Raw genomic sequence first — 17661 nt, forward strand, 5'->3', positions numbered from 1 at the left:
GATCTACCCTTGCAAGCCAGTGTGCTCTTCACTGAGCCAGAGGGCACATTTTAAACAATTTCCCAGTTTTCCAAAAAATGACCCCAGATTTATCGCTCTGCTTTGGCCCTACGTCAGTTGAGATGGAAAAGAGCCACTTTCTGATGTGCAGTGGCAGATGTACTCCCACTCTTTGCCAGTATCCCTGGCCTCACTAGCCAGACCTCAACCTGTTTCTGTGTATTTGTTCCAGTGACGCAAGCACCACAAGCACCAGGATGCAAAGTTGTCAAGGTTGTTGGTATCCCAGGAAGTAAGAGAGTTCAGTGCATTGCAAGTGCCAAAGTCCCTATATATTTTATTTTGCATAAAAGAGGGGATTTTTTTGTGCTTTGCCCAAATCTGAGGACACTTCCAGCAGCATCAACACAGTGTTTGGAAATGGCATTGGCATCCTTATTGAGCTCCCAGCCCCAGTTGTTTGCTTGCTGTGGAAGCAGGCAAGAGATGTGGCTGAAGTTTCACCTGTTTTTAAGTCATCTCTGAATGTCCCCCACGACCACGATTTATCGATTTATGCAGGAGGGGAAAAAAAAGAAAAAAAGCAGAAAGGTAACAAACATGCCAAACAAAACTTCCAGCAGCAACTACCAAAAGCTACAATTAAATCAGTCCTCAGCCCACAAAAGGACACCCGTTCCTGCAAACAAAACTACAAAGGTCAATGAGAGGTGGTGGGATGGGGACAGGAACAGACCCAAACTTTCTACCTGCAATAAGACCTGCAGTGAATTGGAAAGGACTTGAGATTAAGGTCTCTTGTTTGGTGTGGCCTTCTCCCACCCAGCTCCAACCCCAAGAATAAAAATAAACCAAAACTAGAAGAAAAAGTCAGGCTTTTGTATTCTGGATGGATATTTATTTGCTTAACAGGTTTTCTTTTTTTTTTTTTCTTTTTTTTTTTTTTTTCTTTTTTCTTTTTTTTGGTACAAAGCATCCAGGAAAGCTTTTACTTCTCTTTTTAAAAAATAAAAACTAGGTTTCTTTTAAAAAAAGACACATGGAAAGGAAGAAAAAAAAAAAAATCAATTATTTTCAATTGCTGTTTTTGTTCTGCCTTCCCACCCCACCCTCTTCCCTTTCCCCTCTCCCCCCCTTTAATTTGGACCAATTTTCATTCTTTTCCATATATATTTAATAAAATAAATAAAGGATTTTCTTTGTTGTGTATTGCAGTGCCATTTCTTTTTTAAACAAAGGCTTCATGGCTCAACATTGCAAGGTAATAACAAACAAAATGATTATACATTAAAATCCTCCCTCTCTTGAGACTCCCCTAGCCCTCCCCTCAAAACCACGAAATAGAATACAATTCAAGTAGTCTTTTTTTTTGTTTGTTTTAAATGTATGGATATATAAGACAAAGCAAGTACAGAACTGGTTAACAGAGTGTCCCCGTTTTATTAGCAAGTGAGAGTATATCATAGGGAGATGTAATTGATTCCCCCCTTTTTATGGTTCCTAGACAGATAATATATATTATTTTAAAAACCAACCTATTTTACAGCCCTCTGCCCACCTCTCCAACCCATCTGCTCATTGAGTCCCGAGTCTCAAGTGAGAGACTTGCCTTTTCCCTGCCTGGGAACCTAACCCAGCCATCAGGCAGAAAAAGGCCACCACACTGATGGAGGTCACCAGGTTGACAAAGGCCACCGCGATGACAGAAGCCATCCATGTTGATGGAGACCATCCACGTTGATGGTGGCTGTCCGTGCTGATGGAGGTCATCCATAATCCTGACTGAGGCCATCACAGCGATGGAGGAAAGCATGTTGATGGAAGCCACTGTGTTGACGGAGACCGTCCATCATGCTGACCACGGCCATCACATTGGTTGAGGCCACCATGCTGATGAAGGTCACCATGCTGACTGAGGCCATCGCATTGGTGGAGGCCACTACGCCGGGGGGGACGCTTGCCCCATGTGGGGAGGGTCCCCATCATTCCCAAGGGCCATCTTCCACAGCCTTGGGCATGGGGGCAAGGGGAGGAGGGCAGGGGGTTCTGCAAGAAGAACGCAAGGGCCAAGAGAAGGAAAAGGAGACAGAGGGACACGGGGCTGGCATTTCTGCACAGCAAGCAAGCCGTCAGGGTTGAGAGGATGGAGAAGCTGATCTTCACCAGGATCCACACAGAAGCAGGGCCTGGAGTTGTAACCGGCAATACCTTCACCATTCAGAATAGTTTGTATCTAGAACACTTCCCTTTTAGTCTAAATCGTTGTTTTTTTCTTAAAAAAAAAAAAAAGAAAAAAAAAAGAACGCGTGTAGATGTATTTCTGTGTGTGCGTGCATCTGTGTACATGAGTGACAGCCAACTAGCTCATATGGTCATGACCAAGCTATATTTCAGAAGAGAAAAGAAACACATTTATCACACTTTTCCTAAAACGAAAAGCTAAAATTTCAAGTTCAGTATTCGCTATCTTGTTCTTCCCTCCCCACCCTCCCTTGCTATTTCTGGGTTTTTTCCCTTCCAACTTACTTTAGCACCATAACACATTTTAAACATTACAATCCCTCTTCAGATACTACACAAAATGTCCCATAAAAATAGTGCTTTTTTGCCAAAAAAGTTATATAATATATTATATATATAAATCAACTAAATCCGTGGCAAATGTGCAATGCAGACGCCTCCTCCATTTAAAGTGAGCATCAGCTCACTTTTTTTTTTTTTTTTCCCCTTTCCTTTTTCTTCTCTCTCTTTCTCTCTCTCTCTCCTCTTCCTCTCTTTCTCCCGTCAGCGATGGTTTCAAAAAGGTGCAAGTCGATTTGGAATCTTGTAATTAAGCACACACACAAAAAATGCAGATGGGACTCCTCGGAACTTCGTCTCAGTTACATTTTCTTTTTAAAGGTGCAAAAAAAAGTTATAAAAATAAGAAAAGTTACCAACAAAAAAAGAAAGAAAAAAAAAAAAAGTTGGATGGGAATGAGGCAAAAAAGTTACATCCCTCAACATCTCTCCCCATTTGTTTTTGCTTTTCACTTTATTGTCAAGAAAGACATGGAATGGACTTTTCTTCTTGAGAAAAATAAAATAAAATTTAAAAGAAAAGTTAACTTCATATCCTTTTTCCCTCTTGCTCGTTCTTTTGTCTTCTAGTGTTGGCACTGGGGATGTCACACAGCGCCCGGCAGCAAAAAGTTCAAGTGCCCAACTGTCCCTTCGTAAGTACAAGGCTTGAAAAATACTGGGTGCGCGAGGGAAACGAAACAGGCCTGGGAAACGAAACAACCCTCCCCCCCACCCCAAAAGGAGGACGCTGCACACGGCCGCTGCCATCCCCTCCTTGCTTGTGTCAGTTGTTTGGTTGGGGCCGGAGCGGTGTGATGGTGCCTGCCGCCCCGCTCCTCGGCTTGGGGACGGAGGGGCTCAGGGGGGGCCGAGTCTCGCCAGTCTCTCCCCGGGAGATCGCAAATCCAGCCGGCCGGTCACAGTTCATTCCTGGGGGCCGGTCGCTTCAGGGGATGCCCGCGGTGCCGGAGGCCGCTGGCTGGGCAAGGAGATGAGGGGACGATGCATCGCCCTGGCTTCCTCAGCTGCTTGCAGCCCCTCTGCCTGCCACCGGTACCGGCGGGCACGCAGGATGCCAGGCACCTCCCGCTGCAGCCGCTGCGAGCTCTTCTTCTGCCACACGTTGTACTTGGAGTACTTGGCGTGAGATGGCTTCTGGAAGCTCTCCTGGGGAAGGGAGAACAACGCAGTGTCAACACAAGGTGGGTTACCTTCCCTGAGGTAACCTCTACCCATGGTCGCCCGTGTTACAGGTTCTATTGGGTCCCCAGCACAAGGAGGATGTGGACAGAGGAGGGCCACAAGAATTATTAGCAAGCTGGAACACCTCTCCCATGAGGAAAGGTGGGGTTGTTGAGCCTGGAAAAGGTCCCAGGGAGACCTTGCTGCAGCTGGAGAGAAACTTTTTATCGGGACCTGTCGGGATATGCCAAGGGGCAATGATTTTAAGCTGTAGGAAACTGCATATAAGGAGGAAGTTTTCCACAACAAGGTGGCAAGATGCTGGGAAAGGCTGTCCAGAAGAGCTGTGGGTGCCCACTCTGAAGGCACTCGAGATCAGACTGGATGGGCCTTTGGGCAATCTGATCTGAGAGTGGGATGTGTCCCTGCCCGTGGCAGGGATGGACTAGATAATCACTAGGGGGCTCTTCCAACCCAAACCGTTCTATGAGTCAATGGTTAGAAGTTTGTTTTCTGCAATTTCTTTGACTCCTCAACAGCTATAAACACTTCAAGCCTCTGCATGCTGCCTTGGCTGCAGAAGCAGCAGATCGTAGAGCCAGCAGCAGTCCTCCCCTACTGATGGCCTCCCTTTTCTCCTCTTACTTGCTTCAGGGAGCTAGCAGCCCGAGTGCAGCCTTACCTTGTTGAGGGCTGGGAGGCCCGCAAGGGAGGTGGCGGAGAGGTCACGCTCTGACTTGACGGACTTGGCACAGTAGGTTTCCAGCAGAGCCAGGTCGCAGCTCCGAAAGCAGCATTCCTCCACGATACCACGGTTGATCCTCCTGTTATTTCGTCCCACTGGTCTACCTGTAGGGGTAAAGGCCTGAGCGTTAGCCATCAATGTAGACCATAGCTTCGTCACCTTTCACCTGTTGCCTGTTGCCTTGACGGCATCTCTCCTGCAGTGACCACAGACTGCAGGGTCCCAGGCTGGCACCTCCACAGCCTCATGATCACTGTATTTCAAAACCAGCAGCACTTCTCCCAAAACACTCATCTTCTTTGACATATGCCCACAAAAAGCCTGAGTTTCCCATGATGGCCTTCCTAGACAAACACTCTCAATGCTGACAGGGCTCCCGGTGTGCGCACAACACTAATTGAAGGCACTTTCTATTGCTGTAATTTATTCCCTTCCTATTGCTCCTTAGCAAGCCCAGCGCGGACAGCAGTCCGGATGCAGACGCCGCACCGATTACCACAAATGTCTGCGATGTTGATCCTGGCAAGAGAGTTTTATTAGAAAGAAGCAGCGCGGCACTGAGGCTGCCAACCTCCCTCTGCCGTGTTGACGCTTGGGCAGGTGAAGCGAACCAACACGGCTAAATTTTACCAGATGGGACAGCTCGTAGACAGCTGCAGAAAGAATACAGGCCTGTGACGGCACGCCAAGAATAGCTATTAAACTTAATCTTTTAATAAGGGTTCCTCTCCTGTTTCTTCCTGCAGAAGGATGCAAAAACCAGTGTCCAGTACAGCAACAATGCAGCACATCTCATGTCAGTATTTAAGTACAGAGAAAACACTCCAGAAGGCTGGCTCAGATCAGCTTCATTTTGTTCCTTCCCCTCTTGAAAGAAAATCAATGGGTAAATTTGGATTTTGGGGGCAAAGCAAATGTTCTTGGGAAAAGCGACTTCCAAAATGCATAATGGTCCCAAACTAAATGGTTTTCTCTGGGCTTTCATACACAGGGCCAAGGCAAGGGTCTGAAGTGGAGGGGACCAGTGCCTACACTGGAGCAGAGGCCAGGATCAGCGGGGCTGCAAAAGAGACCCAGTACCACAGCCCAGCTGAGGGAATGCTGCTTTGGCCCTGTGTACAACCCATGATCCCACCATGTGCTCCAGATGAAGGCACTCAAGATTTTAAGGCTTTGGCTTGCAAGGTGTTGACTGATTTCCTCATGGGGAACTCCATCTGGATGGCCACCCAAAGTGCCCCAGGACAAGATGCAAAGCCAAAACATTTTCTGCATGTGCAATGCAGCCTGGTGCATGCAATGCAGCCCCGTGTGTGCGATGCAGGCACACATGTACAGTGCAGCCTTATGTGTATAACACCAGCATGCAAAACACACTGTGACCTTCCTTCAACACATTTTGCAAAAGCAAAGCCCTGGGCAGCACAGCACCTGCTATCTGTCAAACTCAGCCCTCACTCCATTTGCAGTGAGCCCTCTGCTCTGCTCTGGAGCATCACCACCGTGCACTGAGGTCACGAGAGCAAACACAGCATCGGGTGCATTGCGATGAAACAACTGACTCATACCGTGCAGCCCACCCTTGGCAGTCGTTTAAATGCTTGATTTTCCACATTCTTCCCCATTCCACTTCTTATTTTGGCAATTACCTCTCCTTTTTCCTTTTTTTTTTTTTTTTAAGTCTTTATTTTTACTTCTCCGGAAAACTTTCAGATGCAACTTTTAGCCAGCTACATAGCAAAGTGAAAAGGATGGTTCCATCTCAGCAAAGGCTTGGTGATAGGAGCACTGCTGGGAGCTTATTCTTCTATCCTTAAAATGCTCATTGCCAGCAAGCATACTGGGTTGGGCCCTCCCTTGCAACGCAGTTGGGTGAGCTGAGTGTCCATTGCCATGCAAGTGATTCCAAGGCAGGCAATCTGGGTGGCAATGGATAGCAGAGAGGGGGGAAGGTGAGACAACCTGAGGTCATGTGCATGTATTCTTCACATATGTACGCCCACAGTAGATAATTACTGCAGGGGAGCTGGATTAGATGACTCTTAAGGGTCCCTTCCAACTCAAACAATTCTATGATTCTATATATATGCTGTATGTGTATGATAGATATGCATCAAAACAGATGCAACCACCCGACACCAAGGGCACTGTTTGGGTGAACCAGCCCTGGGCTATCAGCACCCCTTGTTTTGCCCACCATGCGCATGTCGCTTGCCCTCCAGCATTGCCCTTGCTCTGTTGCATAAAGTCCCTACATGCCATTCCCCTTGCTGGCACTGCTGCCAGCATCCTTGCAAGGGCCTGGGGGGGCACATCTCCTATTACATAATAGTCCATACCCATTGAGCCAAATGCCAACCCCATCCTCTATGGGAACACTGCTGCAGAGGAAAAAAACAGGCAAACATAACAAACAGGGATTTAGCATCAGAAAGCACCTGGAGATAATAACCCAGGGGAAAAGATGCCAGGACATTTCTAGTTAACAGTGATATTGCTGCTGACCCGGATTGGGGAAAGGGTTTTGTTCCGTAGCGCAATTTACGCACAGACTAAAGGTTGAATTCCTTGGCTTTCATCCACCAGCAGCATCTCACTTGAACATCACTGCCAAAGCCAGAACATGGTAAAGCAGGGGGTGAAGCATTTCTCCTCCTCCGCTCCTCATCCACTTCCCATTTCTGCAATTACTGCCTTCCCCTAAGGCATCGTGCTTCCTCCTGGCCTTCCCAGGGGGCTTAGGAAGCAGATGTGTTCCTTGAAAAACTGTGCTCCACCAAAAACCTCTGCCTGCTGGTGCCCTTTGGCATCACGCTGTCCTGATGGATGCACCGAGCATCCTGGTGGGAACTGGTGAGCGCTCCAATAGTGGTGGTCAAGCATCCTGACGGGACTTGCTGAGCATCCCAGCAGTGCTCCTGGGACACCCCAGGGGTGGGGGCACCCAGAGGGATGGGAGGGTCCCTTCCCTGGATTGTGGCACCGAGGCATGTCCCCACCTTCGGCTCCCCTCTCCTCCGGTCCGTCAGGCGGCAAGCCGAGTGGAAGGGGACTTTGGGTGCAAACAGTCCCCACACCCCCGGCGCAGGAATGTCAGGAGCAACAAGGGGGCCTTTGTGCAGTGCCGTCCCCGTCCCAGTGCCCCCAGCCTGTCCCTCCCCTAGCCCCGGCACTGCGCTTTCCCCCCTGCTTTTTCCTAGTATTATTCGCAGGAGCGGCGGCACGCAAGAATGTGCCCCGTCAGCACAAGCGGCCGCAAAGAGCTAAATTCTTATCAGCTGTTGGAAAGGAGGAAACAGGAGCTGTTGTTTACAGAGAAGTCGGACGCCTCTCCCCCCGCAGCCCCTTCTCCCTTCCCTGCCGATGGTGCATGACAACAAATTTGCCGCTGGGACTTCCTCTTGCCCTTTTTTTTTTTTTTTTCCTATTTCTTTTTTTCCATGCTCAGCATCCATCCCCATGGCCGTGCCATAGGACGGCATCACCTTGCCGGCACCTGCAAGCCTTGAGTCATCCATGGAGATTGCTGCAGAAAAGGGAGAGCAACGCAGTGCCTGCAGCTGGGGGCTTGAGCCTCCTTGGAGCTGTTCTTTTGCAGCCCCAGTGCTTGGTGATATCACTGCTGCGGGTCTCAGGTGCAACCGGGGATGTGGCAAGGGCTTGCCGTGGGACCAGCAGCACTCATCCCCAACGGTGTGCCATGCAAATTGTTGTCTCTTTCACAAACAAGTCGTGTAAAACAGCTGCCTCAAGACTTAAAGGAGGCCTAAGTAGTAAAAGCCCTACAGTGGGATGCCAGTGGTGCTGAAACGCCCCCATTATAGGATTTTGTAGGCAGCTTCAACATCCCGAGCCCCAAGCATCAGCTCTCATGGTATTTCCAAGGGAACCTGGTAGCTGGGTTCATGCTCTGTGTCAATGGACGGACAGGCATCTCCATCATCAGGGTGCACCCTCCTCAACCTGAACTGTGTATTTCCCCACCCTGGAACACCAGGGGTGTGAAACACTGCAGACACACTGCATCCAGATGCAAACTGCTGCATCTTGGAATAGAGAAGCTACACCTTAGCTTAAATTACTGCAGCAGCAGAAAACCAGTGGCAGATTTTCATGCCATTTCCATTTTTTCTCGGGATTACCAGGCAGCCCATTCCAGCATGCAGAGCCACCTGTACTTGTGAGACAAGGCCACCAAAGTCATCTACCTCAGGTATGAAACACACCGCTGGCACAGGTTTGTCCTCAGGTTGCAGCTGTCATGCCAGTAGCAGATGGACAATTGGTCAGGACAATCCCAGCCTCAGTGTTAAAGACATAAACCAGGACTGTGAAACATAAACATGCCCTACAGAATCATAGAATTGTAGGGGTTGGAAGGGACCCCCAGAGATAAGAGTCTGTGCAGTGGAAATAACATTTGCCACAAGAAGTCAAGAGTGAAGATTAATATGGGCAGAAGAACTAATGCCTTCACTGGAACAACTGATGGAGCTAGAGGGAAGAAAGAGGGGAACTGGGGATGACCAAGACCTTCATCGAATAGAACCAGTGACAAATGTACATTCACTGCAACCTCAACAGGTGCTGAAGAGATGGAAATATGGGACTGGTAGGTTTTCCTTCATCCCCCAGTGGTTGAACTCTCCAGAAACATTCAACAAGAAGGAAGGAGACAGGTGAAAAAAGAAGAGCAAGAATCCCCTTTTGAGCACCAGACTGGTCACTTGGCACAAAGCTACATTTCTGCCTTCAAAAGTGTTTTTATTTTGGACTGAGAGGATGGGTTATTCGAGGTGAAAGGAGGTCAGTTTGCCTGTAAAACAAAAGCCCCATTCCCTTTCATCCCCAGAGAGGGGGAGGAAAGAAGAGAAGCAAGCGGAGGGAGGTGGATGCTCCTCTACAGAGAGAGAAAGAGGTGTGAGACTGGGATGGGTGCTTGCCACAGATATGGAAGGCAAAACCCAGTCCCCTCACCCCAGTGTGGCTCAGTGGTAGGAGAAAAGGGGGAGATGAGAAGAGAAGGGCAGTTATGGTGGAAACCCCTAGCTGGGCTCAGAGAGAAAGGAACAGTGCTCCCAAAAACATTACATCAGCAGAACAAAGCCATCACCCGCAGGGCCTGGCTAGAAGAAAAGCCACCTGCAATGCCACCACACTTGTGAAGTAACGCAGACTGAAGCCTGATGGTAGCTGGACCATACAGCCTGACCCCTACACCCTGTGCACCCTCCACAATCTATGGATGGAGTAACTCTCAGCCAACTGCAGCCCAGCCTGGCTGGGTATAGGTTTGTAGTAGAAATGCAAAGTCATGCCTTGAACCAGTGATTGAGCACCTGGTGGGAAGGCAGGGCTAATCCAGGGGAGCTCAGGTGCACGCAATGCACCCTAATCCCAGACCTTATTTAAGAGTTGGAGTGGAGGAAGGGGATCTTGCTGAAGATTCCTGTCTGCTTGAGGCCCTATGAAGGTAAGCAGATTCTTTTATTTCAGTGCCTATGGTTGTTACATTTGAGCAAGTTCTCACTTGCTGTAGCCTGGGACCTTGCTATTCTGCTGTTACTGCTGCACTTTCCATTGCATTGCAAGGGTCTTCTCCAAAGCTTGCAGCAGCTCACTCCCTGTAAATGCTAGATTGGGAATAGAGGGAGGATGGCTCTTGGGACTGCTATTAAAAAAAAAAAAAAAAAAAAAAAAAAAAAAAAACAGCTCAATACATTACTCAAGAGTGTATCACTGTAATGCAAGTTTCTCCAAAGCAGAGGCGAGGATGCTAGGTGCAGCTGCGCTACCTGCATTGTTTTCCCTACTGCTATGCCTTGTGTACTTCCTGTAGTATATTACAGAGTTCAGTCAGCAGTGGGTTGCAGGACACAGGTTCTTGCCTCTCCTGTGCAAGGAGAATACTATACCACCAGAAGGCATCACACCTAAAGCACTCTCATCTGCTCACGTATTACCGAACATCCATCACCTTACTCCTCCTCATCTACTAGTTGAGCTCTTGTGTTTTTGCACGTATGGTCCAAATCTTAAAAACACTCAAGGAAAACATGTTCCATACAACACCTCTGCAGATCCCTGAACTCTGTGGACAACAGCGACACTGCGGTTTTTGGCACTGGCTATGCTGTTTAGAAGGTCAGACATTGGTGTCATTAGCAAGTAGCCAGGAGGCCGCCTGGGAGGGCTCAGAACCTGTGGTTATATCCAAGCAGAGCCTATCTGGGTTTAAAAACAAGCTGGAATTCCAGCTCAGCAGAAATCCTCATTATTTTGAAGACTTATCCACATCAACAGCGAATCAACTACTTATCAGCGCTGCCCAGCCACATCTGAGCATGGACCATAGGACCCAGCTTCCCCATTGGACCATCCCTCGGCTCATCACTCATCTTGCTCCTCTTCTCACCATGCACAACGCCACCTTAAAAAGCACTGGGGTGGAGAATCCATCCTTCCCATCCCAACCCAGCTCCATCTGCATCATCTTGGCATAGCACAAGGTGGGCACTGAGCATCATGTAAGCAAGTAGAACTTACTGAAGTAGAAGCCCCTGTCCCCGCAGACGAACTGCAGCGTGTCCACCAGCTCCCCACCACAGAGGGTCTCTGCCGTGCCATACGCCGCAGCTGAATCCAATGCATAGGCCAGGAAGGCCAGCAGTAGCAGCAGCATCTGCCTAGCTGCACACATCCTCTGCACCTGGGGAAAGAAGCAGCATGTTAGATGGAAGACTGTCATGTCCTACCTGAGCATGTGCTTCCCCAAAGCCAAAATGGATGAACTTTCTGCCTGTTTTTTGGAGAAAGCTGGCTTTTACTGGGAGAATAGTAGCCTTCTCCCTGTGCACCCAGAAGATGCTGCTCAGGCAATCAAGGGGCTGATTGCACAAGCTATGTTTGCTGGTGAGGACTAGAACCAGAAAGACACACCATAGAAGCAGAGTGGTTCATGGGGGTATCAGCATGACGATGCCACCACAGCACTGCATGATGAAATATCCACATTCTGTCCCTCAGTGATGAGCATCACTGCATTAATGCAGCCAAATAACCATGGTGGCCAAGAGGACAGCAAAAAATTGAGAGGGGAATTGTATCAGAACTGCATTCGCCCAAACTGGCTGCTAAAACTCAAGCAGAGCATCCCCTCTCGCTGCTGATGCTCAGCCAAGGCACTGGGTTTCACCTCCCATTTTCATCACCATAGCATCGGAGCAACTCGAGAATAATATCAGTTAATGAATATTACCTCACCCCCACGGGATGCTCAGAGATGGAGCTGAAGCCCGGGATAGATTAAATGACTCACCCAAGGTCACAGGGGAAGTCTGCAGCACAGCCAGGAAATTAGCCCACCTCTCCCAGGGCCCTGCTGTGGCCCCACCAGCAATAAAGCCACCCTTGCCACCAACCATTATGTGCACAGAGCTCCAGTAGTGTCAGAAAGAAGCCATGGTCCCAAGCCATAAGCTCTCCAAAATAGTGGAGATGGTCATCACAGCACCACCTGCACTGCTTTAGTCGTGGCAGCATCAGCAATGCAATCCCCTCCCAAAAAGCCTGTGATTATCCCATGCTGTTTTTGTTCTTTTTTCTTTCTCTTTTTTTTCCCCTTGATTTTCACGTGCACGCGATGCCCAAGTGGGATATCAGGATGCCTAAACTGCTTTCTGCCCCCTAGCTAGTCACTGTGAGCATGTGCCTCCAGCACCTCATCTCCTCCCCTACTCCATCAATGCCCCTGCTATGGTGAAGATCCGTTGGGGTGCATCATCTGCAACAGGACTGCTTTGGCCTCAACACCCCCAAGCTCAGTCTTTTGTCAGCAGGGTGATATCTGATGCCAGGGAGACCTGGTTCTGCTCCTTTGCAAAACAACAACTACTGCAAAACTTGTGCTGCAGGTGCAAGCCTTGCCTGCCTCCAGCTGTTACTGGTTGCCCAAGCCTTAAATACCAACCAAGAAGTCTTCCTCTTGCTATCTATGTGGGAAGAAGCCATGAGGATAGCAATGGTCCCAGTGCTGACACCACACTGAAGGAGACCCAGCATAAGCCCTTCCTTCTCAATTCAACTATTGGGTACTCAGTGCTGTGCCTCCACAGCCCCCTTGGGGCAGGAATATGAAGCCCTCTGAGCCTTGCATGTGCATACATCTTCCATGGCTGTGGCTTAAGCTCTGTCCAGCATCAGGAGTCAAAGCCATTTGAGCCTTCGTATTTATTGCAAAGGGTCTCTCGTGCAATGGGTAACAGAGACGATGTGATGTTGGTGTTGGTCCCCACAACACTAGAAGAGATGCTACATCCATCCAAGTTTCATTATTGCAAAATGCAGTTGAATCAGTTGTATTGACTGCCATCCCTCAGTAAGTACACAGAGGGAGGTCATGCATTGCTGCACACAGTTTCAACCAGGATAGCAAACAAGGAGGCTCCTGCTTCTCCCTTTGTCCACAGTGGCAAATATGGGACCAGGAAACTGACATGGGCATGCAGTGATGCGCCCATGCTGCACAGTGCTCTTTGTGTTTGGGGAAACCTGAGCACCTCTCTGCAGCCCTGTGACAGACAGATCACACACAGGTAATGGCACAGCTATGGAGAGGGTCCCCTTGGAGCAGCACCAGTGTGATGAGAGTGAGCCCGAAGCAGGTCTGCAGCATTGCTGCCCTCTGGCCTGAGGCGGCCTGAAGGATTTGCTGAGGATTTGCTGCACGATCAGCTGGAGAGATGATTGTGGTCCAGCTGCCGGGGAGTCAGAAGCCAAGAGGCCACAGCATGCTCAAAAGGCCCAGTTGCCAAATCTCAGAGGAAGGCTCAGGCGTTTGTCACATTCAGGCTTGTGCTGAGCCAACCTAACCATGGTGCCTCTCTCTTGGGCAACATCTCCCAAAAAATGGATACTGAACCTCCTGTCTGACCTAATTCCTTCTTCAGTCTGGCCTTCATTACAATTTAATATGAACAGAACAACGTAGGAGGGAACTGACAGATGGCCCAGTCTGCAAAATTTGGATTTGGACAGTAAAAATAAAAAATAAAAAATCTTGCTCTTTGTGGAGCATCTAAAATGGCAAAAAACTTTTCAGTTCAAACCCAACAGTGCCTGTAGGGAGGGGGAAAAAGCAACTTTTTGCATCACATCCTCCACTGCCCTTCCAAAAAAGCGGGCAGATTGGACATCTTTCTACTGTAGAAGATGCCCAATGCTTGTGCAAGAAGCAATGCCTGCAGTCACAGCGTCTCTATCCCAGCATGCAGCTGGAGACATGGCATCCCTTGCATACTGAAATGTGTGCACAGGGCCATAAGGTTTTGCCTACAGATATGAGATGGAGCATATTGCTGCTGAGAGTGGAGAGGGGGTGTGATGCAGTGTGCAGATGTCCCTCAGGGAGCAGGGCACTGACCTGGATTGGGGCACAGCTCTCTGAGGGCAGGAAGTGGGGGCACGCCTACTATCACCACGTCACACCAGGGCCCCCAGCTCTGCCCATGGGCATGGTGATGCACTCAAGAGCCAAAAAGCAAAGGCCAGCACAGAGAGAAAGGTGCCTTGGCAGCCAGAAAGCAGCTGGGGTGGAGGAGCTGCCCATGGTACCCAAGGGAGAGGAGCCTGTGTGCTGTGCCTCGTTCTGGAGCATCCCACATCCCTCTTGCTGCCTCGGCCACGTTGTACCTGGTGTTTCCCAAATCCTTATCCTGGAGGCTCCAGCCTGGAATAGCTTCTTTCTAAAAAAGAAAGGGTATAAACCCAGCTCGAAGGAGGCAAAACTTTTGACCGCTGAGGCAAATAAAACTCACCCAAGCTGAAGGGTGCTGCTGCTCAGCTCTAATCACTGGGATTGAAAAAATAAAAAAAACCCACACAACTCACCATTCTTGGCACCTGGCTCGTATGACACTTATATGGCTGAGGTTGGCAATGCCGCCTCTATTTTTAGCCCTTGCTTTTTTGTCTTCACGACTTGTCCCCATCAGCAGCCCCGTGCCAGGGGTCACCTTTCCATGCCTGCGCCCCATAGCCAGCACTGCCAGAGCTGCGGAAAAACCAGGCTCCGAAAGGTGAATGGGGTATTCAGTACCATTTACTCACCCCACTGGGGAGTATTGCACAAATTTTGGTAGGCGGCCCAGAAACGTTTGATTTATGGCATGAAAAAAAGGAAATGCAATCTTGCTTAACTCTTCTATAGACAGCTGGCAGGACCCAGGGAAGGGATTTAAGTCCATTTTAGTAGCCTCACTTAACTTCTTTCTTTATTGTTCCCCTCTCCTTTCTGCCTCCACGTCAAAAACCTGGAGCGTATCAGGGAAAGTTAACAGCAAGTTAAGCTGTTAAATCAGAAATTGTGGTGACTGGAGTTTACTGGCAACTGATATTCCCACAACACGTTGAACTTGCTTTATGTCTTGGCACAGGCAGCTTAACCCTTTCGGAGTCACAATGTGGCCCCCACACGGATTTCTTCCCCCATCCCTCCCGATCCCCTCATTCTCCATCTCCCTGCCCCGACAGCCCCAGCAGCCTCAAAAAGCAGAGCCAAGCCAGAGAGGAGCGGGAGGTCAGCCCCAGGACATGGGCGGGATAGGGTGGGCCACTTCCAGCGCTCGTATGCGATTCTGGATCCGCACCAGCGCCTCGGTCCCTCTAAAAATAAGACCTCACCTGCTGCGTTTGCTTTATTTAAAACAAGAAAAGATGTACAGAAGTGCTTTTCCTTGCAAGGCCAGCTCCAAAGCCTATAGAAATCAATGGAAAGCCATGCACCGACACCTCCGAGCCTCTCGGTCAAAGCGGCAGCCCTGCGGGCAGGCTGCAAAAAGGATCACCTGTCAGAAAGGGCCCCGGGACACACACGCAGCCGCCTTCGGGCTCTCCAATTTCATGCGGCGGTGGGAGGGACCCACGGTGTCAAATCTTTTATCCCTTAATGAATTTTCACAGGAGCCGGGATAGCCCCTTTGAAAGGCTGAGTGAACTTGTGTGGGTGTCGACACCGCCAAGCGAGATTTACAGCTCTGACCCATTCACCCCCACCGAAATTGTCAAGTTGGGTCCAAAACAGTTCAGCAGAGCTCAAATCAGAAGTGTCACTCAGTTTTATTCCTCCAGATGTCCTTAGCACAAAGTCACCCCTACAAAACCCATGACCCAGGCTCCTCAGCTCTGCTGTAAATCACGCCAGGAGGAGGAGGAACCAACCCAACACGCTGAGCCCTGCGGAGCGAAAGAAGAAACCGCACACGCACACCCGCACACGCAACCTGACAACAAATAAAAACAAAGAAAGCCAGGCCTGGGCCTCCCAAGCTCAGCCCAGCATCAGGGAGAGATTGCGGGTTTCCCATGGGAGGGTGGAAAGCAGCGCTGCTCTCCAGGTGCCAGCCCCGACCTGACTGTCACAGCACACCGTGGCCACATCTGCTGGTACGGTTGTGCGGAATCTCTGTTTCCTCATGTGCCCCAATTCCCCGCTGCTCAGCGGAGTGCTAAAACCCTTCCAAGTTGCTCTCTTAAAACAATTACTGTAGGGAAAAGCAATTGGGAGGAAAGAAAAAAAAATAATAATAAAAAAATCACACAAAGTCGAGGGCTCCATGCCAACCATTAACTCTCACTCCATTTTGGCTTCGCTCTCTTGTTTTTGCTCTCCGTATTTTTATCCCTCCGAGACCGAACGCGCCGCGCTGTTTTTCGGAAGAGTTTAACGATCCCCCCCGCTCTCGGAGCCGCGGAACGGCCCGTCCCTTCCCCGCGCCGCGCCGCCCCGTCTCCCCGCTTCCAAAATCGCGCCGCGCAGCGCCGGGGGGCCGCGCAGCGCCGCGACCTCGCATAGCCCCGGCCCCGCGGCCAGCCCGGCCCACGCACGATCGCGGCTGCCCGCACACGCGCGCTGCTGCCGGCCGCCCCCCACGCGGGACCGCCCCGCGCCGCCCCCCGCGCGCAAAGGGGCGCGCAAAGGACGCGCAGCGCTCCCGCCGCCATCGTCCCCCCGCCAGGTGCGCGGCGTCCGCGGACCCGCGTTCAAAACAACCGAAGCGTCGGGGAGGACGCGGGCAGGGGCACCCCCCCGGGCCGCCCCGCACCCCCGCGGCGCGGCTCGCGAGTCGGCGGCGGGCAGCGCGGCGCGGGCCGGCTCTCGGGGTCCCTCTAGCGACACGCGTAGGGACGGCGGAGCCGGCGCGGCTCGGATCGGCTCGGCATGGCACGGCACCGGCATCGCGGCACCGGCACCGCGCGGCGCTGCCCGGTTCGGCGCGGCGCTGCCCGGCGCGGCTCGGCACGGCTCGGCGTGGCGCTTACCTTGGCGCTGCCGCTGCCGCTCTCAACTTCTGTCGGCGGCGGGCCGGGGAGGAAGGCAGGCTGCCGGCAGCGCTCATCCGTGTGTGCCCCGGCGCTTGCCATGCTGCTGTCCGGCCCTGGCAGCGATCGCGGCTCTGGCTCGCCTTCCCCGCGCCCTGGCTCGCTCTCCTCGCTTTGCCTTTTGGTATGTCAAGTCCCTGCTTGATTTGGTCTGGAGGATGTTATTTTGTTACGATCAGGTATTTTGTTATTCTAGAGAGCAGGCGAGCGCTTTCCTTTTCTTTCTCCTTTTCTTTCTTTCTCCTTTTCTTTCTTTCTCCTTTTCCTTCTTTTTTTATCCTCCCTTTTTTTTCCCTTTTTCTTTTTTTTTTTCTCTCGCTTTTTTTTTTTTTTTTTCCTCCTGGTTTAACCCCTTTTCCTTTTTTTCCTCCTCTTTCTCTCCTCCTGCCTTGACTGCCCCTTGGGTGGCTCTCACTTTTTGGTTGTTGTGGTGTTTACTGACTGCGTCCCCTGGCTGGGGCGGAGGGGCCGGCTGCCTGCTGCCCGCTGCTCCCGGCTGGCTGCCCCACGAGCGAGGAGACGGGCAAGGCGCTCTAGCTGCCCCCCTTTTATACCCCCCCAATGGGCATGCTCTGACTTCCCCAGCGAGCACCAGCCCGGCCACGCAGCCAATAATGTTGCAGAGCGATCCCTCCCTCTTTCTCCCTCCCTTCTTCGTAACCCTGCGAAGTCCAGCTCGGGGAGCGACGGGAAGTTTCAAGCCGCAGGCTTTCCCCGCCCGGGAGGGGGTTGCAGCCCACCCCTGCCGGCCGCTGGGTGGGCTGGGGGCCGCGCATCCTCCGCCTCCCTCCCCC

The 17661-nt window shown here is 50.9% G+C and overlaps 1 protein-coding gene across 1 annotated transcript; it reads right to left on the reverse strand.

The window, feature by feature from the left end:
- Nucleotides 1–2733: 2733 nt before the first annotated feature.
- IGF2 (insulin like growth factor 2) lies at nt 2734–17150 on the reverse strand. The gene is made up of 4 exons (XM_042884537.1): nt 16808–17150; nt 11036–11198; nt 4427–4593; nt 2734–3729 (listed from the first exon to the last, which is right to left on the reverse strand). The coding sequence occupies exons 1-4, from the start codon at nt 16907–16909 to the stop codon at nt 3487–3489; spliced, it is 675 nt and encodes a 224-aa protein (XP_042740471.1). The 5' UTR covers nt 16910–17150; the 3' UTR covers nt 2734–3486.
- Between the last annotated feature and the right edge of the window lie 511 nt (nt 17151–17661).

This window comes from Lagopus leucura, unplaced genomic scaffold (genome assembly GCF_019238085.1).
Source record: "Lagopus leucura isolate 7727_CA_CO unplaced genomic scaffold, USGS_WTPT01 Super-Scaffold_100044, whole genome shotgun sequence".
Lineage (NCBI taxonomy): Eukaryota > Metazoa > Chordata > Aves > Galliformes > Phasianidae > Lagopus > Lagopus leucura.

What these genes read in the sequence shown, in the direction of transcription:
- IGF2 (XM_042884537.1), bottom strand. Translation starts at nt 16,909, where the DNA reads ATGGCAAGCGCCGGGGCACACACGGATGAGCGCTGCCGGCAGCCTGCC. An exon ending in GCGGCAGCGGCAGCGCCAAG is followed by an intron (nt 11,199 to 16,807) that starts GTAAGCGCCACG and finishes TTCTTTCCCCAG; the next exon opens with GTGCAGAGGATGTGTGCAGC. An exon ending in GGACAGGGGCTTCTACTTCA is followed by an intron (nt 4,594 to 11,035) that starts GTAAGTTCTACT and finishes TTACCCCTACAG; the next exon opens with GTAGACCAGTGGGACGAAAT.